This window comes from Nicotiana tomentosiformis, chromosome 9 (assembly GCF_000390325.3).
Source record: "Nicotiana tomentosiformis chromosome 9, ASM39032v3, whole genome shotgun sequence".
In the NCBI taxonomy this organism is placed as follows: Eukaryota; Viridiplantae; Streptophyta; class Magnoliopsida; order Solanales; family Solanaceae; genus Nicotiana; species Nicotiana tomentosiformis.
The window spans coordinates 1,014,868-1,040,789 of record NC_090820.1 but is presented as its reverse complement, the minus strand read 5'-3'; the positions used below and the strand labels follow the sequence as shown (position 1 = coordinate 1,040,789).

The following is a 25,922-nucleotide window of genomic DNA, read 5'->3' as shown; positions in this document are numbered from 1 at the left end:
CTTGAATAAATCATGTGAAGTAGTAAAATTAAAGAATCATATTATCATCTGAACATGTGGCACGTGTTAGAGGAATTAAGCTGAGGCTAGTAATAAAGATCATGTTTAGGCTATGCGCCGATATTTTTGGACCCATGGGGTCGTGATGTTGTTGAATTAATTGTTCTAAAATATTCATTTCACACTCAGTAATAATTGTCCATTGTGAGAATATTTATGAGATTGAGCTGCGCAATGCAGCAAGCCATAATGGCTTTATACTTTACTATTTTATGGATTGGGGGTGCCCGCCTGCACCAGGCCTTATTGGCTTTACTATTTTATTGATCGGGGTTGTCCGCTTGCAGTAGGCCATATTGGCTTTACTATTTTATGGATCGGGGCTGCCCGCCTGCAGCAGGCCTTATAGGCTTTGTTATTAAACGAATCGGGACTGCCCGCCTGCAGTAGGCCATATTGGCTTTATATTATGCTTGGGCTGAAGGAGCCCCTGCGGAGTATGTACACACCCCCAGTGAGCGTAGATGATCATCGATATTCGGGATAGACTTTCCAGGACATAGACTTGCCTTACTTACTGCTTATATATGGACTTGCCTTACTTATTTGTATTGTAGTGAGTTATCATGACATGGATCTTGTCCGTTTTATTTATATTTAGGAATAAATTATCCCAGGGCTGGATTGGCCTTATACGGTACTGAGTGATTGACTATCAGTCGATGTGTACTTATATAGGGGTTGGAACACCTCTGGGCTAGATTGGCCATAAACAGTACCGAGTGACCGGATAATTTGTGACCAGTATTTACATGAGGTCTTTCTACTGAGATATCATATGCCTCATATCATGCAGTATTGATCTATTTTACTTGTATTGAGTTTAACTGTTGAACTTGAAAGCATGTCTACATTTCTATACCATTACTTTTGTTGGATTGTACCTGTGGAGCTCATCATTTCTTTCAGCCCGGAGGTTAGTCTTGTTACTTATTGAGTTAGTTGTACTCATACTACACTCTGCATCTCGTGTGCAGATCCAGGTGCTCCCGGATACGACGACTGCTAGAATTCAGAGTTATTGCTGTTGGAGAGTATCAAGGTAGCTGCTTCACGACCACAAACTTGATTCCCTTCCTGTTTAGTTATTGTACTGTTCTATACTTTAGACAGTGATGTTTACCAGTTAGACTTTGTATTCATTTAGATGCTCATGTACTCAATGACACTGGATTTTAGGAGAGATATATTTGAAATTTTTGAGATTTCTTTCGATGAACTTAATTATTTTGTTTTCAAATTCAAAAGAAATGGTGGTTTATTGGGATTTTTGGCGTGCCTAGTATTGAGATAGGCGCCATCACGACATGTGAGATTTTGGGTCGTGACATCTTTGCCATGTCCAATACCATATTTTGCGCAATTATATTCTTACATTTTGGCTACGATATTCATCTGGTAAAGTTACTGCCATGTGACTAGGAGGTCATGGGTTCAAGCCGTGGAAACAGTCTCTTGCAGAAAATGCAGGGTAGGACTGCATAAAATAGACCCTTGTGGTCCGGCCCTTCCCATGACCTCGCGCATAGCGGGAGCTTAGTGCAACGCGCTGCCCTTTTTTATTCATCTGGCAAGGGCTACACCAAAATTGTGCATTTAAAATGGATCGGCTCGGTAAGTTTTTCTTCATTATTTTCTTTGTTTAATGCTCCGAGTTATTGCTAATGGGACTTTGGTAAATACCTGCTACATTTTGTGTTCTTTGGGTAGTTACTTGTTGGATTTTACGCATGAATGTCATAAACTAATACTTTTACCTAATTTTCACATGCACTCTCCAACATTTGTGATTTCTTTTGATATTTCTCTTTCTAAATTCGCTCGAGTATTTTAGCTCTGATCCCCTATTATAGCCTCATCTATATTGTATTATGGTTATGTGATTTGGCGGGGTGGTTGGTTTTGGTTTCTGGTGAGTTTCGGAGTGAAATGGGACACTTAGTCCCTAAGTTGGAGCTTTAAGTTGCAAGAGTTGACCGTAGTTTTATTTTTGTGTAGACGACTCCGGGATGTAGTAAATAACCAACACCGCAAAATTGGACCCGGGCAGACCGCTCTAGTAATGACTACTATATTATAATCACAAATTTCAACAATTTGTTGTCCCTTGCATGCTAGTGAAGGTGGCATGATAGATTTGGCAGGTATACTATACAGTCAACATTGCACAATTACAGTTGGGCTGCTATCCAAGAATGTTGGGGCCCCAAAATTTTCTAATAGGTTGTATATTAATTTATTTTTAGAAAAATATTTAGTGTTTTAAATGAGAAAGTACAAATTTTCATAGTAAAAAAAGTAGGAGTAAATTATTGATCATAAATTGAGAAAAAATATATTTTTTGGGAATCACTCTCTAGACCATAAATTGAGAAAGGATTCGATTTTTAATTCATAACTCAAAAAAGGTTAAAACATTAATACAGTCCCACAACGTGTATATCTCAAGAAAAATTAAATGGATTAGATAAAATTATTAATAACTTTGCATATGAAAAACTAGAAATACAGAATTTAAATGAAATTATATATGAACTTTTTCTTTTATATAAAATAAAAGGCCTCTCATTGAAATTTTGCTTTAGGCCTCCATATTTATTGAGTCGCCCCTGAGTCCAGATATTATACCCACAACGACTTGTGATTAACTATCGACTAAATTAAATCCAAACAATTAATCTATTCAAGCGATTCCCAAGGTGTGATTATTTAATTAAAACTAATTTAGAGTAACAAACTAAGAGATTAAAGAAACTAAGTCGGCAAGCTTACTGACGAATTCAATGGGAGAAAATATTCTAGAGTTATGGGATAGCTAATAATTCCGTTGAGTTTTCTGCTTAAATTGTCGGATTAATTTACCTGCTCTATTGAATGACATGGTTAATATTACTCGTAATATTCTCCCGAAGTACTACGTCCCTATTCAAGCTAACCTAACGCCTATATTCCTATGCATTAGTAATTCATGTATAGTAACCGAGCAGCGCGATTAAGTATATCCATATCCTAACCGCAAATCCGTTCCCGGTACTTAGGTTCAAGATCTCGCTCTACTCAAAGTTTATATGCAATCTGGAATTCTCTTTCCCGAGTTTAATCCTAGATTCGTAGATGATATTTAATTGGTGATCAAACAATCAAATAATTAAGTGCAAGATTGAATATATAAATCAATATAATAAAATAATAAGAGCAATCTAAGCTTCAAACCACAACGTTCATATAGCACCCACAATTCTAGAACTAATAAACTTTGAGATTAAAGGAAGAGAAGAGAAGAAAAACTAGTTGAAAGCTTTCTCCAAGCGTGGCTCATGTTCTCCTCCTCCAAAATGGCGTGTTCTCCCTCAAAAATATGTTAGATCCCCTCTAAATTAAGTTTAGAATACCTATTATACGAGTTGAGACCGTGTAGAGCCGAAATAACCTTGTCCCGGGCCAAATAACCAGTAGGCTTTTCCAATTTCTTCTGCGTTATGCTTTACATTCCATATCTTATTCTTTTGTCTCCTTGGGGGACAAAACCGGAAGGGTGTCCCCCATTGTCTCCCTCTTTTTAATTGTTTTATTTTATCTTTTTCTTTCGTGTTTATTCAATTTTGTTCAAAATTTTTTCATTTTTATACCGTTTTATTCTTATACAGTTAAAATATAATATTAAGCATAAAATAATATAATTAATACTCAAAAAATAATTAAAAGTATTAAAATATTAGACAACAATAATTAAATATATCTATTTTTTAACTGAACATCACGCACCTTCAAAACAGATAATTTCTCAAATAATGTTTGTTTAAGGTGGCGTGATGGATTTGGCAGGTATACTATACAGTCAAATGATTTTTGCGGCTGCTATCCAAGAATGTTGCGGCTGCTATCTCAGGTTATTTGTAACGCAATTATAAATCAGATACTTATAATTCATTAGTACAGTAATAATATACAGTCCAAATTGCACAATTACGGATTTTTGCGGCTGCTATCCAAGAATGTTGTGGCCGCTATCCAAGAACGTAGAAATGTTCCAGGTGGTCAACATTGGCAATGAAATAGGCGATACCATTTGCAACAAAACCAAATTGTAAAATATCACTATAAAAGAAGATGTTGCCTACATATTAAAAAATCCTATACCTTTAGTACTCTTGAAAAATGTATCATCTTCTTTCTCCCATAGAAGCCATTGTAGGACTTGTAACCTTTGCATTTCTACTCTACTTGCTATGGACAAAAAAACAATCAAATATCTTAAACCCACTGCCTCCAAAAATCCCAGGTGGATGGCCAGTAATCGGCCATCTCTTTTATTTCAACAACAATGGCGATGATGACCGCCATTTTTCTCAAAAACTCGGAGACTTAGCTGACAAATATGGTCCCGTCTTCACATTCCGGTTAGGGTTTCGCCGTTTCTTGGCGGTGAGTAGTTATGAAGCTATGAAAGAATGCTTCTCTACCAATGATATCCATTTCGCCGATCGGCCAGCTTTACTTTACGGAGAATACCTTTGCTATAACAATGCCATGCTTGCTGTTGCCAAATATGGCCCTTACTGGAAAAAAAATCGAAAGCTAGTCAATCAAGAACTTCTCTCCGTTAGTCGGCTCGAAAAATTCAAACATGTTAGATTTTCTATAGTTCAGAAAAATATTAAACAATTGTATAATTGTGATTCACCAATGGTGAAGATAAACCTTAGTGATTGGATAGATAAATTGACATTCGACATCATTTTGAAAATGGTTGTTGGGAAGACCTATAATAATGGACATGGAGAAATACTCAAAGCAGCTTTTCAGAAGTTCATGGTTCAAGCTATGGAGATTGAGCTCTATGATGTTTTTCACATTCCATTTTTCAAGTGGTTGGATCTTACAGGGAATATTAAGGCTATGAAACAAACTTTCAAAGACATTGATAATATTATCCAAGGTTGGTTAGATGAGCACATTAAGAAGAGAGAAACAAAGGATGTTGGAGGTGAAAATGAACAAGATTTTATTGATGTGCTGCTTTCCAAGAGGAGCAACGAACATCTTGGCGATGGTTACTCTCATGACACCACCATCAAAGCAACAGTATTCGTAAGTAAATTAATCTATGCTTGTATTTTAACATGTTGTAGGAGCTTATATTTTAGGTTACTATATTCGTATATAAAATCACTTTAATTTTTATAGACATTTACATATATATATATATATATATTGTTTTTTTTTAAGTGGCTTAGTCACGTATAGATTCTTCTACATTTTCGGTATTTTGAAGTCAAACTTTAATGTATGGATTCTGTTGATAAAAACACTATCGCCTAACCAACTCATGCATACTAGGATTTGAACAATGATGCAAATTCGTCTCTTTAATTTCTTCTTTGTAAATCATCTTTTTAACTGTTCTTTGTCTATATATATAGACTTTGGTCTTGGATGCAACAGACACACTTGCACTTCATATAAAGTGGGTAATGGCGTTAATGATAAACAATAAGAATGTCATGAAGAAAGCACAAGAAGAGATGGACACCATTGTTGGTAGAGATAGATGGGTAGAAGAGAATGATATCAAGAATTTGGTGTATCTTCAAGCAATTGTTAAAGAAGTATTACGATTACATCCACCTGCACCTTTGTCAGTACAACACCTATCCGTAAAAGATTGTGTTGTCAATGGATACCATATTCCTAAGGGGACTGCACTACTTACAAATATTATGAAACTTCAACGAGACCCACAAATATGGGTAGATCCTGATACATTCGATCCAGAAAGATTCTTGACGACTAATGCTGCAATTGACTATCGCGGGCAGCACTATGAGTTGATCCCGTTTGGATCAGGGAGACGAGCTTGTCCCGCGATGAATTACTCATTGCAAGTGGAACACCTTTCAATTGCTCATTTGATCCAGGGTTTCAATTTTGCAACTACGACTAACGAGCCTTTGGATATGAAACAAGGCGTGGGTCTAACTTTACCTAAGAAGACAGATGTTGAAGTGCTAATTACACCTCGCCTTCCTCCTACGCTTTATCAATATTAATATGTTTTGTTGTTGTGATTCGTTATTATTTGTCCCTTAATGTTTAAAAAAAAAGATGTTTTATTTTGGTTAAGATTGTTTTAGAGATGGTTATTCATCTACTTTAATTTACTAATAAGTGATTGTAATCCATAAATAATAAAAAGTTTGAGTTTAATTTCAATTCTTTTCCCGTTTTATTATTTTTATATATTTATTTAAATCTCCTTTTCAATTTCAAAGTAACGCTTATGACCTTTTACTCTTAACATTCATACAGTTGTCAAGACTTAGACTTCAAGATAGAAGTTTAACTTATATGCACAAATTTTACAGTATTTTATCAGTGTATTTTAATATGTTCTTAACTTCTAGTTTAGTGATATCCCCTTTCTATTTATGGACGTGTATAAGTAGTTATAAAAAGGAGGGAGGGCGGGGGGGTGAGGCCAAATAAGAAAGAAGGTTAGAAGTGGTTGTACCTTTATCGGAAAATTGCTTAGGAATGTTTGTATGTTTCAGTTACTCATATACGTCGTATCTTTGATTTTGTATAAATTCGAATGTAAAGGAAAATTAAAGCAAACCAACCCAATGAATATAATAGGTAAACATGAAACAGAAAAACGAAATTAAGTCACATTCACAATAGCAGAAAACATCAATTTACAATATCACTGCAAACTTGAGCTCTCAAACACAATGCCATTAGGGATCTAACCCTAATTAAGGCAAAAGTAGAGGACGAAACATACATTAACGCAAAGGGTACGAATGAACCAAAATTGTAAATAAACAAAACTTGAGCAGTTCCATAGTATAAGATAAATTGTTATAAGCATATCAAAAAGATATAAATTTTAACACCAATTAGGCAATAAGCAAACAACAAGAAATATAACCTTTACATCCAAGAAATCAAAACCTAAGTTGCTCGGACATAGGTGTGGGTATCCGACACGGGTGCGTATCTAAAGGTCAGATCCTTCGAGATATAAATTCTAAAATTTGGGGATACGGACCCTAGTACGGATACGGATGCGAGGATCCAGCTAATTGAAATAATTCAAAAAATAAAAATACAAAAATATCTCTAAATTATGAAACAAATTTGTGGAATACTTACGTATAGCTTGTAAAGTATTAAAATTTTTTTATTCTTAATTTTTTTTCGGTTCTGATTTCGGGAATCAAATTGTATCTTGTCTCGATTTTTTCCATGTCGTGGTCATGGTATCCAAAATTGTTTGACTAGATCCGGTATGGATCCCATACCCACATCCATACTAGTGTTGTGTCGACATGGTTGCGGCACTGAACTGCCATGTCGGAGCAACTTAGATCAAAACCTTAAGCAGGAACACAAAAGAGAATGGCTTTAATATATTAGGCTTATATTGCAAATTAGAGCTTCGAGGAAAAGGATATCTGACTAATGTCACTAACCTAGCCTTCTCGATCGGAATCCAATTGTTCCCTGTTGTAGTCAACTATAATTTCAGAATCATCAATAAAGTTATGGTGAGCATCCTGCAGTATGAATGAACAAAATTATGCCATGAGTTTGCTTCACTCGGTATAATGAGAAACAAAACCTAGACAAATTCAACAAATCTGACAATTGTTACGTTCTTCACCCTTCCATATTTGTTCATTTCCTGTTAATAAACGCAACCAAAAATTAATAAATAACAAATAATTGAATAAATAACACTAATTAGGCAATAAGCAAACAACAAGAACAACATAACATCACAAGAGTAACAAAGAAAGGCACAAGAAATAGTAAAATGGTCAAATTTACCATGTATTAATCTAAATTGATCAAATTTGCCTTCCGTTAGTCTTTTGGTCTAATATCACCCCGCAATTAGAAAAAAGTTTGTTTTGTCTTTTGTAATGACTCGATCGGTCGTTTTGAACATTTACGCTCTTTTCAACTATTTGAAGTCTTGAATAATTTCCTACGAGGTATTATGACTTGTGTAAATTATTGGTTTGGTTTTAAGGTATTTCAGAGTTAGTTTGGAAGAATGAATTTTCAATTTGGAAGTTTAAGTTGAAATAGTTGACCGGATATTGACTTATATGTTAACGACCTCGAAATTTAATTCTGATGATTGGAATAGCTTCGTATGATGATTTCGGACTTAGGCGTATGTTCGGATTTGGATTTGAAAGTCTGTAGGGCAATTCGACACATATTGGCAAAAGTTGGAAAATATTACGTTTTGAAAAAGTCCGACCGAAGGCTGAATTTTTGATAACGAGGCCGGATTTCGATTTCGGAAATGATAATAGCTCTATTAAGTCATTTATGACTTGCGTGCAAAATTTGAAGTCATTCCGGCGCAAAACATAGAAGTTGAGAGATTTGTAAAGTTAAGAAAAATTGGGAGTTTGGCCATGGTCAATATAGGGTCAAGACGACTTCTTTTTAGTGTTTTAAGTGCGTGGGCAGGTCCGTAGCATGTTTTATAATTGAAATTCATATATGATTTTGTGTCCGTGAGGTTCCGGATGAGTTCTGAGGGAGTCTGGGCATTACCGGAACTAAAGCATGGTTCTGGTGCTTAAAATTTCACTGAGGGCGGCAAAATTTTGCTGAGGACGGAGGAGGAGGCGCGGACCGCATAAATTTGGTCGCGGAGGCGCTACGGGAAGTTCTGCAGTTCGTTGGTCTAACTTTGGAAGCCTATATCTTTTGATCCACAAGCTATTTTGAGATGATTCAAAAACGAAAGTTGTAGCCCTTCGTGTCTAATTTCCAGAAAATTAAAGAAGTCATCATTTGGACATCTGTATAGAAAGTTACATGCCAAACTACTAAAGCTTGGCAGTCCAGCCACCAAACTTTCGTGGCCGCGGTGGGAATTCCGCGGACCGCGGTGAGGCGTTCGCGGGGGCGGTGGAATTGTCCGGTCAGCATATTGTGAATCCGAGAGGGGCACTATATATCCGAGGTTTAGCTTATTATTTAATTTTTGGATTTTGGGAGCTCGGTTGGAGACGAATTTTCGTGGGTTTTTCAAGAAATTCATCGGGGTAAGTGATTCTAACTCGGATTTAGTTATTATACATGAATATATCAATGATTTCATCATGTGATTAGTACTTTGAGGTGGAAATTTTGGGAAGATTGTAGAAACTTCAAAAAATGAATTTTCGAGATTTGAACACCGATTCGGAGTCGGATTTGAGTGAAATTAGTATGGTTGAACTCGTAATGGAATGGGTTATCGGATTTTGTATCTTTTGTCGGGGTCAAATTACGGATTTTTATGGAAAACTAGTATTTTCTTATGGAATTAATTCCAATAAATTTTATTAACAGAAACGAATTATTAGTGGCTAGATTCAAGGCGTTTGGAGGCCAATTCACGAGGCAAAGGCATAGCGGAGTAAAGAATTACACGGTTTGAGGTAAGTAACACTTCTAAACTTGGTTCTGAGGGTATGAATCCCCGAATTTGGTATGATATGAATTGTTTGGAGGTGACACACACGATAGGTGACGAACGTGTAGACGTGCACCACAGAAAGTGTGTCTTGAATAAATCATGTGAAGTAGTAAAATTAAAGAATCATATTATCATCTGAACATGTGGCACGTGTTAGAGGAATTAAGCTGAGGCTAGTAATAAAGATCATGTTTAGGCTATGCGCCGATATTTTTGGACCCATGGGGTCGTGATGTTGTTGAATTAATTGTTCTAAAATATTCATTTCACACTCAGTAATAATTGTCCATTGTGAGATGGGATTGAGCTGCGCAATGCAGCAAGCCATAATGGCTTTATACTTTACTATTTTATGGATCGGGGGTGCCCGCCTGCAGCAGGCCTTATTGGCTTTACTATTTTATGGATCGGGGTTGTCCGCCTGCAGTAGGCCATATTGGCTTTACTATTTTATGGATCGGGGCTGCCCGCCTGCAGCAGGCCTTATAGGCTTTGTTATTAAACGAATCGGGACTGCCCGCTTGCAGTAGGCCATATTGGCTTTATATTATGTTTGGGCTGAAGGAGCCCCTGCGGAGTATGTACACACCCCCAGTGAGCGTAGATGATCATCGATATTCGAGATGGACTTCCCAGGACATGGACTTGCCTTACTTACTGCTTATATATATATATATATATATATATATATGGGATGGAGTTTTTCCAGGGCATGGACTTGCCTTACTTATTTGTATTGTAGTGAGTTATCATGACATGGATCTTGTCCGTTTTATTTATATTTAGGGATAAATTATTTCAGGGCTGGATTGGCCTTATACGGTACTGAGTGATTGACTATCAGTCGATGTGTACTTATATAGTAGTTGGAACACCTCTGGGCTAGATTGGCCATAAACAGTACCGAGTGACCGGATAATTTGTGACCAGTATTTACATGAGGTCTTTCTACTGAGATATCATATGCCTCATATCATGCAGTATTGATCTATTTTACTTGTATTGAGTTTAACTGTTGAACTTGAAAGCATGTCTACATTTCTATACCATTACTTTTGTTGGATTGTACCTGTGGAGCTCATCATTTCTTTCAGCCCGGAGGTTAGTCTTGTTACTTATTGAGTTAGTTGTACTCATACTACACTCTGCATCTCGTGTGCAGATCCAGGTGCTCCCGGATACGACGACTGCTAGAATTCAGAGTTATTGCTGTTGGAGAGTATCAAGGTAGCTGCTTCACGACCACAGACTTGATTCCCTTCATGTTTAGTTATTGTACTGTTCTATACTTTAGACAGTGATGTTTATCAGTTAGACTTTGTATTCATTTAGATGCTCATGTACTCAATGACACTGGGTTTTGGGAGAGATATATTTGAAATTTTTGAGATTTCTTTCGATGAACTTAATTATTTTGTTTTCAAATTCAAAAGAAATGGTGGTTTATTGGGATTTTTGGCGTGCCTAGTATTGAGATAGGCGCCATCACGACATGTGAGATTTTGGGTCGTGACATCTTTGCCATGTCCAATACCATATTTTGCGCAATTATATTCTTACATTTTGGCTACGATATTCATCTGGTAAAGTTACTGCCATGTGACTAGGAGGTCATGGGTTCAAGCCGTGGAAACAGTCTCTTGCAGAAAATGCAGGGTAGGACTGCATAAAATAGACCCTTGTGGTCCGGCCCTTCCCATGACCTCGCGCATAGCGGGAGCTTAGTGCAACGCGCTGCCCTTTTTTATTCATCTGGCAAGGGCTACACCAAAATTGTGCATTTAAAATGGATCGGCTCGGTAAGTTTTTCTTCATTATTTTCTTTGTTTAATGCTCCGAGTTATTGCTAATGGGACTTTGGTAAATACCTGCTACATTTTGTGTTCTTTGGGTAGTTACTTGTTGGATTTTACGCATGAATGTCATAAACTAATACTTTTACCTAATTTTCACATGCACTCTCCAACATTTGTGATTTCTTTTGATATTTCTCTTTCTAAATTCGCTCGAGTATTTTAGCTCTGATCCCCTATTATAGCCTCATCTATATTGTATTATGGTTATGTGATTTGGCGGGGTGGTTGGTTTTGGTTTCTGGTGAGTTTCGGAGTGAAATGGGACACTTAGTCCCTAAGTTGGAGCTTTAAGTTGCAAGAGTTGACCGTAGTTTTATTTTTGTGTAGACGACTCCGGGATGTAGTAAATAACCAACACCGCAAAATTGGACCCGGGCAGACCGCTCTAGTAATGACTACTATATTATAATCACAAATTTCAACAATTTGTTGTCCCTTGCATGCTAGTGAAGGTGGCATGATAGATTTGGCAGGTATACTATACAGTCAACGTTGCACAATTACAGTTGGGCTGCTATCCAAGAATGTTGGGGCCCCAAAATTTTCTAATAGGTTGTATATTAATTTATTTTTAGAAAAATATTTAGTGTTTTAAATGAGAAAGTACAAATTTTCATAGTAAAAAAAGTAGGAGTAAATTATTGATCATAAATTGAGAAAAAATATATTTTTTGGGAATCACTCTCTAGACCATAAATTGAGAAAGGATTCGATTTTTAATTCATAACTCAAAAAAGGTTAAAACATTAATACAGTCCCACAACGTGTATATCTCAAGAAAAATTAAATGGATTAGATAAAATTATTAATAACTTTGCATATGAAAAACTAGAAATACAGAATTTAAATGAAATTATATATGAACTTTTTCTTTTATATAAAATAAAAGGCCTCTCATTGAAATTTTGCTTTAGGCCTCCATATTTATTGAGTCGCCCCTGAGTCCAGATATTATACCCACAACGACTTGTGATTAACTATCGACTAAATTAAATCCAAACAATTAATCTATTCAAGCGATTCCCAAGGTGTGATTATTTAATTAAAACTAATTTAGAGTAACAAACTAAGAGATTAAAGAAACTAAGTCGGCAAGCTTACTGACGAATTCAATGGGAGAAAATATTCTAGAGTTATGGGATAGCTAATAATTCCGTTGAGTTTTCTGCTTAAATTGTCGGATTAATTTACCTGCTCTATTGAATGACATGGTTAATATTACTCGTAATATTCTCCCGAAGTACTACGTCCCTATTCAAGCTAACCTAACGCCTATATTCCTATGCATTAGTAATTCATGTATAGTAACCGAGCAGCGCGATTAAGTATATCCATATCCTAACCGCAAATCCGTTCCCGGTACTTAGGTTCAAGATCTCGCTCTACTCAAAGTTTATATGCAATCTGGAATTCTCTTTCCCGAGTTTAATCCTAGATTCGTAGATGATATTTAATTGGTGATCAAACAATCAAATAATTAAGTGCAAGATTGAATATATAAATCAATATAATAAAATAATAAGAGCAATCTAAGCTTCAAACCACAACGTTCATATAGCACCCACAATTCTAGAACTAATAAACTTTGAGATTAAAGGAAGAGAAGAGAAGAAAAACTAGTTGAAAGCTTTCTCCAAGCGTGGCTCATGTTCTCCTCCTCCAAAATGGCGTGTTCTCCCTCAAAAATATGTTAGATCCCCTCTAAATTAAGTTTAGAATACCTATTATACGAGTTGAGACCGTGTAGAGCCGAAATAACCTTGTCCCGGGCCAAATAACCAGTAGGCTTTTCCAATTTCTTCTGCGTTATGCTTTACATTCCATATCTTATTCTTTTGTCTCCTTGGGGGACAAAACCGGAAGGGTGTCCCCCATTGTCTCCCTCTTTTTAATTGTTTTATTTTATCTTTTTCTTTCGTGTTTATTCAATTTTGTTCAAAATTTTTTCATTTTTATACCGTTTTATTCTTATACAGTTAAAATATAATATTAAGCATAAAATAATATAATTAATACTCAAAAAATAATTAAAAGTATTAAAATATTAGACAACAATAATTAAATATATCTATTTTTTAACTGAACATCACGCACCTTCAAAACAGATAATTTCTCAAATAATGTTTGTTTAAGGTGGCGTGATGGATTTGGCAGGTATACTATACAGTCAAATGATTTTTGCGGCTGCTATCCAAGAATGTTGCGGCTGCTATCTCAGGTTATTTGTAACGCAATTATAAATCAGATACTTATAATTCATTAGTACAGTAATAATATACAGTCCAAATTGCACAATTACGGATTTTTGCGGCTGCTATCCAAGAATGTTGTGGCCGCTATCCAAGAACGTAGAAATGTTCCAGGTGGTCAACATTGGCAATGAAATAGGCGATACCATTTGCAACAAAACCAAATTGTAAAATATCACTATAAAAGAAGATGTTGCCTACATATTAAAAAATCCTATACCTTTAGTACTCTTGAAAAATGTATCATCTTCTTTCTCCCATAGAAGCCATTGTAGGACTTGTAACCTTTGCATTTCTACTCTACTTGCTATGGACAAAAAAACAATCAAATATCTTAAACCCACTGCCTCCAAAAATCCCAGGTGGATGGCCAGTAATCGGCCATCTCTTTTATTTCAACAACAATGGCGATGATGACCGCCATTTTTCTCAAAAACTCGGAGACTTAGCTGACAAATATGGTCCCGTCTTCACATTCCGGTTAGGGTTTCGCCGTTTCTTGGCGGTGAGTAGTTATGAAGCTATGAAAGAATGCTTCTCTACCAATGATATCCATTTCGCCGATCGGCCAGCTTTACTTTACGGAGAATACCTTTGCTATAACAATGCCATGCTTGCTGTTGCCAAATATGGCCCTTACTGGAAAAAAAATCGAAAGCTAGTCAATCAAGAACTTCTCTCCGTTAGTCGGCTCGAAAAATTCAAACATGTTAGATTTTCTATAGTTCAGAAAAATATTAAACAATTGTATAATTGTGATTCACCAATGGTGAAGATAAACCTTAGTGATTGGATAGATAAATTGACATTCGACATCATTTTGAAAATGGTTGTTGGGAAGACCTATAATAATGGACATGGAGAAATACTCAAAGCAGCTTTTCAGAAGTTCATGGTTCAAGCTATGGAGATTGAGCTCTATGATGTTTTTCACATTCCATTTTTCAAGTGGTTGGATCTTACAGGGAATATTAAGGCTATGAAACAAACTTTCAAAGACATTGATAATATTATCCAAGGTTGGTTAGATGAGCACATTAAGAAGAGAGAAACAAAGGATGTTGGAGGTGAAAATGAACAAGATTTTATTGATGTGCTGCTTTCCAAGAGGAGCAACGAACATCTTGGCGATGGTTACTCTCATGACACCACCATCAAAGCAACAGTATTCGTAAGTAAATTAATCTATGCTTGTATTTTAACATGTTGTAGGAGCTTATATTTTAGGTTACTATATTCGTATATAAAATCACTTTAATTTTTATAGACATTTACATATATATATATATATATTGTTTTTTTTTAAGTGGCTTAGTCACGTATAGATTCTTCTACATTTTCGGTATTTTGAAGTCAAACTTTAATGTATGGATTCTGTTGATAAAAACACTATCGCCTAACCAACTCATGCATACTAGGATTTGAACAATGATGCAAATTCGTCTCTTTAATTTCTTCTTTGTAAATCATCTTTTTAACTGTTCTTTGTCTATATATATAGACTTTGGTCTTGGATGCAACAGACACACTTGCACTTCATATAAAGTGGGTAATGGCGTTAATGATAAACAATAAGAATGTCATGAAGAAAGCACAAGAAGAGATGGACACCATTGTTGGTAGAGATAGATGGGTAGAAGAGAATGATATCAAGAATTTGGTGTATCTTCAAGCAATTGTTAAAGAAGTATTACGATTACATCCACCTGCACCTTTGTCAGTACAACACCTATCCGTAAAAGATTGTGTTGTCAATGGATACCATATTCCTAAGGGGACTGCACTACTTACAAATATTATGAAACTTCAACGAGACCCACAAATATGGGTAGATCCTGATACATTCGATCCAGAAAGATTCTTGACGACTAATGCTGCAATTGACTATCGCGGGCAGCACTATGAGTTGATCCCGTTTGGATCAGGGAGACGAGCTTGTCCCGCGATGAATTACTCATTGCAAGTGGAACACCTTTCAATTGCTCATTTGATCCAGGGTTTCAATTTTGCAACTACGACTAACGAGCCTTTGGATATGAAACAAGGCGTGGGTCTAACTTTACCTAAGAAGACAGATGTTGAAGTGCTAATTACACCTCGCCTTCCTCCTACGCTTTATCAATATTAATATGTTTTGTTGTTGTGATTCGTTATTATTTGTCCCTTAATGTTTAAAAAAAAAGATGTTTTATTTTGGTTAAGATTGTTTTAGAGATGGTTATTCATCTACTTTAATTTACTAATAAGTGATTGTAATCCATAAATAATAAAAAGTTTGAGTTTAATTTCAATTCTTTTCCCGTTTTATTATTTTTATATATTTATTTAAATCTCCTTTTCAATTTCAAAGTAACGCTTATGACCTTTTACTCTTAACATTCATACAGTTGTCAAGACTTAGACTTCAAGATAGAAGTTTAACTTATATGCACAAATTTTACAGTATTTTATCAGTGTATTTTAATATGTTCTTAACTTCTAGTTTAGTGATATCCCCTTTCTATTTATGGACGTGTATAAGTAGTTATAAAAAGGAGGGAGGGCGGGGGGGTGAGGCCAAATAAGAAAGAAGGTTAGAAGTGGTTGTACCTTTATCGGAAAATTGCTTAGGAATGTTTGTATGTTTCAGTTACTCATATACGTCGTATCTTTGATTTTGTATAAATTCGAATGTAAAGGAAAATTAAAGCAAACCAACCCAATGAATATAATAGGTAAACATGAAACAGAAAAACGAAATTAAGTCACATTCACAATAGCAGAAAACATCAATTTACAATATCACTGCAAACTTGAGCTCTCAAACACAATGCCATTAGGGATCTAACCCTAATTAAGGCAAAAGTAGAGGACGAAACATACATTAACGCAAAGGGTACGAATGAACCAAAATTGTAAATAAACAAAACTTGAGCAGTTCCATTGTATAAGATAAATTGTTATAAGCATATCAAAAAGATATAAATTTTAACACCAATTAGGCAATAAGCAAACAACAAGAAATATAACCTTTACATCCAAGAAATCAAAACCTAAGTTGCTCGGACATAGGTGTGGGTATCCGACACGGGTGCGTATCTAGAGGTCAGATCCTTCGAGATGTAAATTCTAAGATTCGGGGATACGGACCCTAGTACGGATACGGGTGCGAGGATCCAGCTAATTAAAATAATTAAAAAAATAAAAATACAAAAATATCTCTAAATTATGAAACAAATTTGTGGAATACTTACGTATAGCTTGTAAAGTATTAAAATTTTTTTATTCTTAATTTTTTTTTCGGTTCTGATTTCGGGAATCAAATTATATATTGTCTCGATTTTTTCCATGTCGTTGTCAAGGTATCCAAAATTGTTTGACTAGATCCGGTATGGATCCCATACCCACATCCATACTAGTGTGGTGTCGACATGGTTGCGGCACTGAACTGCCATGTCGGAGCAACTTAGATCAAAACTTTAAGCAGGAACACAAAAGAGAATGGCTTTAATATATTAGGCTTATATTGCAAATTAGAGCTTCGAGGAAAAGGATATCTGACTAATGTCACTAACCTAGCCTTCTCGATCGGAATCCAATTGTTCCCTGTTGTAGTCAACTATAATTTCAGAATCATCAATAAAGTTATGGTGAGAATCCTGCAGTATGAATGAACAAAATTATGCCATGAGTTTGCTTCACTCGGTAGAATGAGAAACAGAACCTAGACAAATTCAACAAATCTGACAATTGTTACGTTCTTCACCCTTCCATATTTGTTCATTTCCTGTTAATAAACGCAACCAAAAATCAATAAATAACAAATAATTGAATCAATAATACTAATTAGGCAATAAGCAAACAACAAGAACAACATAACATCACAAGAGTAACAAAGAAAGGCACAAGAAATAGTAAAATGGTCAAATTTACCATGTATTATTCTAAATCGATCAAATTTGCCTTCCGTTAGTCTTTTGGTCTAATATCACCCCGCAATTAGAAAAAGTTTGTTTTGTCTTTTGTAACGACTCGATCGGTCGTTTTGAACATTTACGCTCTTTTCAACTATTTGAAGTCTTGAACAATTTCCTACGAGGTATTATGACTTGTGTAAATTATTGGTTTGGTTTTAAGGTATTTCAGATTTAGTTTAGAAGAATGAATTTTCAATTTGGAAGCTTAAGTTGAAATAGTTGACCGGATATTGACTTATATGTTAACGACCTCGAAATTTAATTCTGATGATTGCAATAGCTTCGTATGATGATTTCGGACTTAGGCGTATGTTCGGATTTGGATTTGGAAGTCTGTAGGGCAATTCGACACATTTTGGCGAAAGTTGGAAAATATTACGTTTTGGAAAAGTCCGACCGAAGGCTGAATTTTTGATAACGAGGCCGGATTTCGATTCCGGAAATGATAATAGCTCTATTAAGTCATTTATGACTTGCGTGCAAAATTTGAAGTCATTCCGGCGCAAAACATAGAAGTTGAGAGATTTGTAAAGTTAAGAAAAATTGGGAGTTTGGCCATGGTCAATATAGGGTCAAGACGACTTCTTTTTAGTGTTTTAAGTGCATGGGCAGGTCCGTAGCATGTTTTATAATTAAAATTCATATATGGTTTTGTGTCCGGGAGGTTCCGGATGAGTTCTGAGAGAGTCCGGGCATTACCGGAACTAAGGCATGGTTCTGGTGCTTAAAATTTCGATGAGGGCGGCAAAATTTTGCTGAGGGCGGAGGAGGAGGCGCGGACCGCATAAATTTGGTCGCGGAGGCGCTACGGGAAGTTCTGCAGTCCGTTGGTCTAACTTCGGAAGCCTATATCTTTTGATCCACAAGCAATTTTGAGATGATTCAAAAACGAAAGTTATAGCCCTTCGTGTCTAATTTCCAGAAAATTAAAGAAGTCATTATTTGGACATCTGTAGAGAAAGTTACAGCCAAACTACTAAAGCTTGGCAGTCCAGCCACCAAACTTTCGCGGCCGTGGTGGGAATTCCGCGGACCGCGGTGAGGCGTTCGCGGGGGCGGTGGAAATGTCCGGTCAGCGTATTGAGAATCCGAGAGGGGCACTATATATCCGAGGTTTAGCTTATTATTTAATTTTTGGATTTTGGGAGCTCGGTTGGAGACGAATTTTCGTGGGTTTTTCAAGAAATTCATCGGGGTAAGTGATTCTAACTCGGATTTAGTTATTATACATGAATATATCAATGATTTCATCATGTAATTAGTACTTTGAGGTGGAAATTTTGGGAAGATTGTAGAAACTTCAAAAAATAAATTTTCGAGATTTGAACACCGATTCAGAGTCGAATTTGAGTGAAATTAGTATGGTTGAACTCGTAATGGAATGGGTTATCGGATTTTGTATCTTTTGTCGGGGTCAAATTACGGATTTTTATGGAAAACTAGTATTTTCTCATGAAATTAATTCCAATAAATTTTATTAACAGAAATGAATTATTAGTGGCTAGATTCAAGGCGTTTGGAGGCCAATTCACGAGGCAAAGGCATAGCGGAGTAAAGAATTACACGGTTTGAGGTAAGTAACACTTCTAAACTTGGTTCTGAGGGTATGAATCCCCGAATTTGGTATGATATGAATTGTTTGGAGGTGACACACACGATAGGTGACGAACGTGTAGACGTGCACCACAGAAAGTGTGTCTTGAATAAATCATGTGAAGTAGTAAAATTAAAGAATCATATTATCATCTGAACATGTGGCACGTGTTAGAGGAATTAAGCTGAGGCTAGTAATAAAGATCATGTTTAGGCTATGCGCCGATATTTTTGGACCCATGGGGTCGTGATGTTGTTGAATTAATTGTTCTAAAATATTCATTTCACACTCAGTAATAATTGTCCATTGTGAGATGGGATTGAGCTGCGCAATGCAGCAAGCCATAATGGCTTTATACTTTACTATTTTATGGATCGGGGGTGCCCGCCTGCAGCAGGCCTTATTGGCTTTACTATTTTATGGATCGGGGTTGTCCGCCTGCAGTAGGCCATATTGGCTTTACTATTTTATGGATCGGAGCTGCCCGCCTGCAGCAGGCCTTATAGGCTTTGTTATTAAACGAATCGGGACTGCCCGCTTGCAGTAGGCCATATTGGCTTTATATTATGTTTGGGCTGAAGGAGCCCCTGCGGAGTATGTACACACCCCCAGTGAGCGTAGATGATCATCGATATTCGAGATGGACTTCCCAGGACATGGACTTGCCTTACTTACTGCTTATATATATATATATATATATATATATATGTATATATATATATATATATATATATATATGGGATGGAGTTTTTCCAGGGCATGGACTTGCCTTACTTATTTGTATTGTAGTGAGTTATCATGACATGGATCTTGTCCGTTTTATTTATATTTAGGGATAAATTATTTCAGGGCTGGATTGGCCTTATACGGTACTGAGTGATTGACTATCAGTCGATGTGTACTTATATAGTAGTTGGAACACCTCTGAGCTAGATTGGCCATAAACAGTACCGAGTGACCGGATAATTTGTGACCAGTATTTACATGAGGTCTTTCTACTGAGATATCATATGCCTCATATCATGCAGTATTGATCTATTTTACTTGTATTGAGTTTAACTGTTGAACTTGAAAGCATGTCTACATTTCTATACCATTACTTTTGTTGGATTGTACCTGTGGAGCTCATCATTTCTTTCAGCCCAGAGGTTAGTCTTGTTACTTATTGAGTTAGTTGTACTCATACTACACTCTGCATCTCGTGTGCAGATCCAGGTGCTCCCGGATACGACGACTGCTAGAATTCAGAGTTATTGCTGTTGGAGAGTATCAAGGTAGCTGCTTCACGACCACAGACTTGATTCCCTTCATGTTTAGTTATTGTACTGTTCTATACTTTAGACAGTGATGTTTATCAGTTAGACTTTGTATTCATTTAGATGCTCATGTACTCAATGACACTGGGTTTTGGGAGAGATATATTTGAAATTTTTGAGATTTCTTTCGATGAACTTAATTATTTTGTTTTCAAATTCAAAAGAAATGGTGGTTTATTGGGATTTTTGGCGTGCCTAGTATTGAGATAGGCGCCATCACGACATGTGAGATTTTGGGTCGTGACATCTTTGCCATGTCCAATACCATATTTTGCGCAATTATATTCTTACATTTTGGCTACGATATTCATCTGGTAAAGTTACTGCCATGTGACTAGGAGGTCATGGGTTCAAGCCGTGGAAACAGTCTCTTGCAGAAAATGCAGGGTAGGACTGCATAAAATAGACCCTTGTGGTCCGGCCCTTCCCATGACCTCGCGCATAGCGGGAGCTTAGTGCAACGCGCTGCCCTTTTTTATTCATCTGGCAAGGGCTACACCAAAATTGTGCATTTAAAATGGATCGGCTCGGTAAGTTTTTCTTCATTATTTTCTTTGTTTAATGCTCCGAGTTATTGCTAATGGGACTTTGGTAAATACCTGCTACATTTTGTGTTCTTTGGGTAGTTACTTGTTGGATTTTACGCATGAATGTCATAAACTAATACTTTTACCTAATTTTCACATGCACTCTCCAACATTTGTGATTTCTTTTGATATTTCTCTTTCTAAATTCGCTCGAGTATTTTAGCTCTGATCCCCTATTATAGCCTCATCTATATTGTATTATGGTTATGTGATTTGGCGGGGTGGTTGGTTTTGGTTTCTGGTGAGTTTCGGAGTGAAATGGGACACTTAGTCCCTAAGTTGGAGCTTTAAGTTGCAAGAGTTGACCGTAGTTTTATTTTTGTGTAGACGACTCCGGGATGTAGTAAATAACCAACACCGCAAAATTGGACCCGGGCAGACCGCTCTAGTAATGACTACTATATTATAATCACAAATTTCAACAATTTGTTGTCCCTTGCATGCTAGTGAAGGTGGCATGATAGATTTGGCAGGTATACTATACAGTCAACGTTGCACAATTACAGTTGGGCTGCTATCCAAGAATGTTGGGGCCCCAAAATTTTCTAATAGGTTGTATATTAATTTATTTTTAGAAAAATATTTAGTGTTTTAAATGAGAAAGTACAAATTTTCATAGTAAAAAAAGTAGGAGTAAATTATTGATCATAAATTGAGAAAAAATATATTTTTTGGGAATCACTCTCTAGACCATAAATTGAGAAAGGATTCGATTTTTAATTCATAACTCAAAAAAGGTTAAAACATTAATACAGTCCCACAACGTGTATATCTCAAGAAAAATTAAATGGATTAGATAAAATTATTAATAACTTTGCATATGAAAAACTAGAAATACAGAATTTAAATGAAATTATATATGAACTTTTTCTTTTATATAAAATAAAAGGCCTCTCATTGAAATTTTGCTTTAGGCCTCCATATTTATTGAGTCGCCCCTGAGTCCAGATATTATACCCACAACGACTTGTGATTAACTATCGACTAAATTAAATCCAAACAATTAATCTATTCAAGCGATTCCCAAGGTGTGATTATTTAATTAAAACTAATTTAGAGTAACAAACTAAGAGATTAAAGAAACTAAGTCGGCAAGCTTACTGACGAATTCAATGGGAGAAAATATTCTAGAGTTATGGGATAGCTAATAATTCCGTTGAGTTTTCTGCTTAAATTGTCGGATTAATTTACCTGCTCTATTGAATGACATGGTTAATATTACTCGTAATATTCTCCCGAAGTACTACGTCCCTATTCAAGCTAACCTAACGCCTATATTCCTATGCATTAGTAATTCATGTATAGTAACCGAGCAGCGCGATTAAGTATATCCATATCCTAACCGCAAATCCGTTCCCGGTACTTAGGTTCAAGATCTCGCTCTACTCAAAGTTTATATGCAATCTGGAATTCTCTTTCCCGAGTTTAATCCTAGATTCGTAGATGATATTTAATTGGTGATCAAACAATCAAATAATTAAGTGCAAGATTGAATATATAAATCAATATAATAAAATAATAAGAGCAATCTAAGCTTCAAACCACAACGTTCATATAGCACCCACAATTCTAGAACTAATAAACTTTGAGATTAAAGGAAGAGAAGAGAAGAAAAACTAGTTGAAAGCTTTCTCCAAGCGTGGCTCATGTTCTCCTCCTCCAAAATGGCGTGTTCTCCCTCAAAAATATGTTAGATCCCCTCTAAATTAAGTTTAGAATACCTATTATACGAGTTGAGACCGTGTAGAGCCGAAATAACCTTGTCCCGGGCCAAATAACCAGTAGGCTTTTCCAATTTCTTCTGCGTTATGCTTTACATTCCATATCTTATTCTTTTGTCTCCTTGGGGGACAAAACCGGAAGGGTGTCCCCCATTGTCTCCCTCTTTTTAATTGTTTTATTTTATCTTTTTCTTTCGTGTTTATTCAATTTTGTTCAAAATTTTTTCATTTTTATACCGTTTTATTCTTATACAGTTAAAATATAATATTAAGCATAAAATAATATAATTAATACTCAAAAAATAATTAAAAGTATTAAAATATTAGACAACAATAATTAAATATATCTATTTTTTAACTGAACATCACGCACCTTCAAAACAGATAATTTCTCAAATAATGTTTGTTTAAGGTGGCGTGATGGATTTGGCAGGTATACTATACAGTCAAATGATTTTTGCGGCTGCTATCCAAGAATGTTGCGGCTGCTATCTCAGGTTATTTGTAACGCAATTATAAATCAGATACTTATAATTCATTAGTACAGTAATAATATACAGTCCAAATTGCACAATTACGGATTTTTGCGGCTGCTATCCAAGAATGTTGTGGCCGCTATCCAAGAACGTAGAAATGTTCCAGGTGGTCAACATTGGCAATGAAATAGGCGATACCATTTGCAACAAAACCAAATTGTAAAATATCACTATAAAAGAAGATGTTGCCTACATATTAAAAAATCCTATACCTTTAGTACTCTTGAAAAATGTATCATCTTCTTTCTCCCATAGAAGCCATTGTAGGACTTGTAACCTTTGCATTTCTACTCTACTTGCTATGGACAAAAAAACAATCAAATATCTTAAACCCACTGCCTCCAAAAATCCCAGGTGGATGGCCAGTAATCGGCCATCTCTTTTATTTCAACAACAATGGCGATGATGACCGCCATTTTTCTCAAAAACTCGGAGACTTAGCTGACAAATATGGTCCCGTCTTCACATTCCGGTTAGGGTTTCGCCGTTTCTTGGCGGTGAGTAGTTATGAAGCTATGAAAGAATGCTTCTCTACCAATGATATCCATTTCGCCGATCGGCCAGCTTTACTTTACGGAGAATACCTTTGCTATAACAATGCCATGCTTGCTGTTGCCAAATATGGCCCTTACTGGAAAAAAAATCGAAAGCTAGTCAATCAAGAACTTCTCTCCGTTAGTCGGCTCGAAAAATTCAAACATGTTAGATTTTCTATAGTTCAGAAAAATATTAAACAATTGTATAATTGTGATTCACCAATGGTGAAGATAAACCTTAGTGATTGGATAGATAAATTGACATTCGACATCATTTTGAAAATGGTTGTTGGGAAGACCTATAATAATGGACATGGAGAAATACTCAAAGCAGCTTTTCAGAAGTTCATGGTTCAAGCTATGGAGATTGAGCTCTATGATGTTTTTCACATTCCATTTTTCAAGTGGTTGGATCTTACAGGGAATATTAAGGCTATGAAACAAACTTTCAAAGACATTGATAATATTATCCAAGGTTGGTTAGATGAGCACATTAAGAAGAGAGAAACAAAGGATGTTGGAGGTGAAAATGAACAAGATTTTATTGATGTGCTGCTTTCCAAGAGGAGCAACGAACATCTTGGCGATGGTTACTCTCATGACACCACCATCAAAGCAACAGTATTCGTAAGTAAATTAATCTATGCTTGTATTTTAACATGTTGTAGGAGCTTATATTTTAGGTTACTATATTCGTATATAAAATCACTTTAATTTTTATAGACATTTACATATATATATATATATATATATTGTTTTTTTTTAAGTGGCTTAGTCACGTATAGATTCTTCTACATTTTCGGTATTTTGAAGTCAAACTTTAATGTATGGATTCTGTTGATAAAAACACTATCGCCTAACCAACTCATGCATACTAGGATTTGAACAATGATGCAAATTCGTCTCTTTAATTTCTTCTTTGTAAATCATCTTTTTAACTGTTCTTTGTCTATATATATAGACTTTGGTCTTGGATGCAACAGACACACTTGCACTTCATATAAAGTGGGTAATGGCGTTAATGATAAACAATAAGAATGTCATGAAGAAAGCACAAGAAGAGATGGACACCATTGTTGGTAGAGATAGATGGGTAGAAGAGAATGATATCAAGAATTTGGTGTATCTTCAAGCAATTGTTAAAGAAGTATTACGATTACATCCACCTGCACCTTTGTCAGTACAACACCTATCCGTAAAAGATTGTGTTGTCAATGGATACCATATTCCTAAGGGGACTGCACTACTTACAAATATTATGAAACTTCAACGAGACCCACAAATATGGGTAGATCCTGATACATTCGATCCAGAAAGATTCTTGACGACTAATGCTGCAATTGACTATCGCGGGCAGCACTATGAGTTGATCCCGTTTGGATCAGGGAGACGAGCTTGTCCCGCGATGAATTACTCATTGCAAGTGGAACACCTTTCAATTGCTCATTTGATCCAGGGTTTCAATTTTGCAACTACGACTAACGAGCCTTTGGATATGAAACAAGGCGTGGGTCTAACTTTACCTAAGAAGACAGATGTTGAAGTGCTAATTACACCTCGCCTTCCTCCTACGCTTTATCAATATTAATATGTTTTGTTGTTGTGATTCGTTATTATTTGTCCCTTAATGTTTAAAAAAAAAGATGTTTTATTTTGGTTAAGATTGTTTTAGAGATGGTTATTCATCTACTTTAATTTACTAATAAGTGATTGTAATCCATAAATAATAAAAAGTTTGAGTTTAATTTCAATTCTTTTCCCGTTTTATTATTTTTATATATTTATTTAAATCTCCTTTTCAATTTCAAAGTAACGCTTATGACCTTTTACTCTTAACATTCATACAGTTGTCAAGACTTAGACTTCAAGATAGAAGTTTAACTTATATGCACAAATTTTACAGTATTTTATCAGTGTATTTTAATATGTTCTTAACTTCTAGTTTAGTGATATCCCCTTTCTATTTATGGACGTGTATAAGTAGTTATAAAAAGGAGGGAGGGCGGGGGGGTGAGGCCAAA

At 35.7% G+C, this 25,922-nt stretch overlaps 3 protein-coding genes across 3 annotated transcripts; all 3 read left to right on the top strand.

Moving 5' to 3' along the window:
* The first annotated feature begins 4,218 nt into the window (after positions 1–4,218).
* On the top strand, positions 4,219–6,244 carry LOC138899481 (nicotine N-demethylase CYP82E4-like). Its single transcript, XM_070185966.1, has 2 exons — positions 4,219–5,151; positions 5,484–6,244. Exons 1-2 carry the CDS (start codon positions 4,219–4,221, stop codon positions 6,108–6,110), a joined length of 1,560 nt encoding a protein of 519 aa, XP_070042067.1. The 3' UTR covers positions 6,111–6,244.
* Positions 6,245–13,893: 7,649 nt separating this feature from the next.
* On the top strand, positions 13,894–15,916 carry LOC138899480 (nicotine N-demethylase CYP82E4-like). The gene is made up of 2 exons (XM_070185965.1): positions 13,894–14,826; positions 15,157–15,916. The coding sequence occupies exons 1-2, from the start codon at positions 13,894–13,896 to the stop codon at positions 15,781–15,783; spliced, it is 1,560 nt and encodes a 519-aa protein (XP_070042066.1). The 3' UTR covers positions 15,784–15,916.
* A 7,679-nt stretch (positions 15,917–23,595) lies between these two features.
* LOC104116821 (nicotine N-demethylase CYP82E4-like) lies at positions 23,596–25,622 on the top strand. Its single transcript, XM_070185967.1, has 2 exons — positions 23,596–24,528; positions 24,863–25,622. The coding sequence occupies exons 1-2, from the start codon at positions 23,596–23,598 to the stop codon at positions 25,487–25,489; spliced, it is 1,560 nt and encodes a 519-aa protein (XP_070042068.1). The 3' UTR covers positions 25,490–25,622.
* Positions 25,623–25,922: the final 300 nt, after the last annotated feature.

What these genes read in the sequence shown, in the direction of transcription:
- LOC104116821 (XM_070185967.1), top strand. Translation starts at nt 23,596, where the DNA reads ATGTATCATCTTCTTTCTCCCATAGAAGCCATTGTAGGACTTGTAACC. An exon ending in CCATCAAAGCAACAGTATTC is followed by an intron (nt 24,529 to 24,862) that starts GTAAGTAAATTA and finishes CTATATATATAG; the next exon opens with ACTTTGGTCTTGGATGCAAC.
- LOC138899481 (XM_070185966.1), top strand. Translation starts at nt 4,219, where the DNA reads ATGTATCATCTTCTTTCTCCCATAGAAGCCATTGTAGGACTTGTAACC. An exon ending in CCATCAAAGCAACAGTATTC is followed by an intron (nt 5,152 to 5,483) that starts GTAAGTAAATTA and finishes CTATATATATAG; the next exon opens with ACTTTGGTCTTGGATGCAAC.
- LOC138899480 (XM_070185965.1), top strand. Translation starts at nt 13,894, where the DNA reads ATGTATCATCTTCTTTCTCCCATAGAAGCCATTGTAGGACTTGTAACC. An exon ending in CCATCAAAGCAACAGTATTC is followed by an intron (nt 14,827 to 15,156) that starts GTAAGTAAATTA and finishes CTATATATATAG; the next exon opens with ACTTTGGTCTTGGATGCAAC.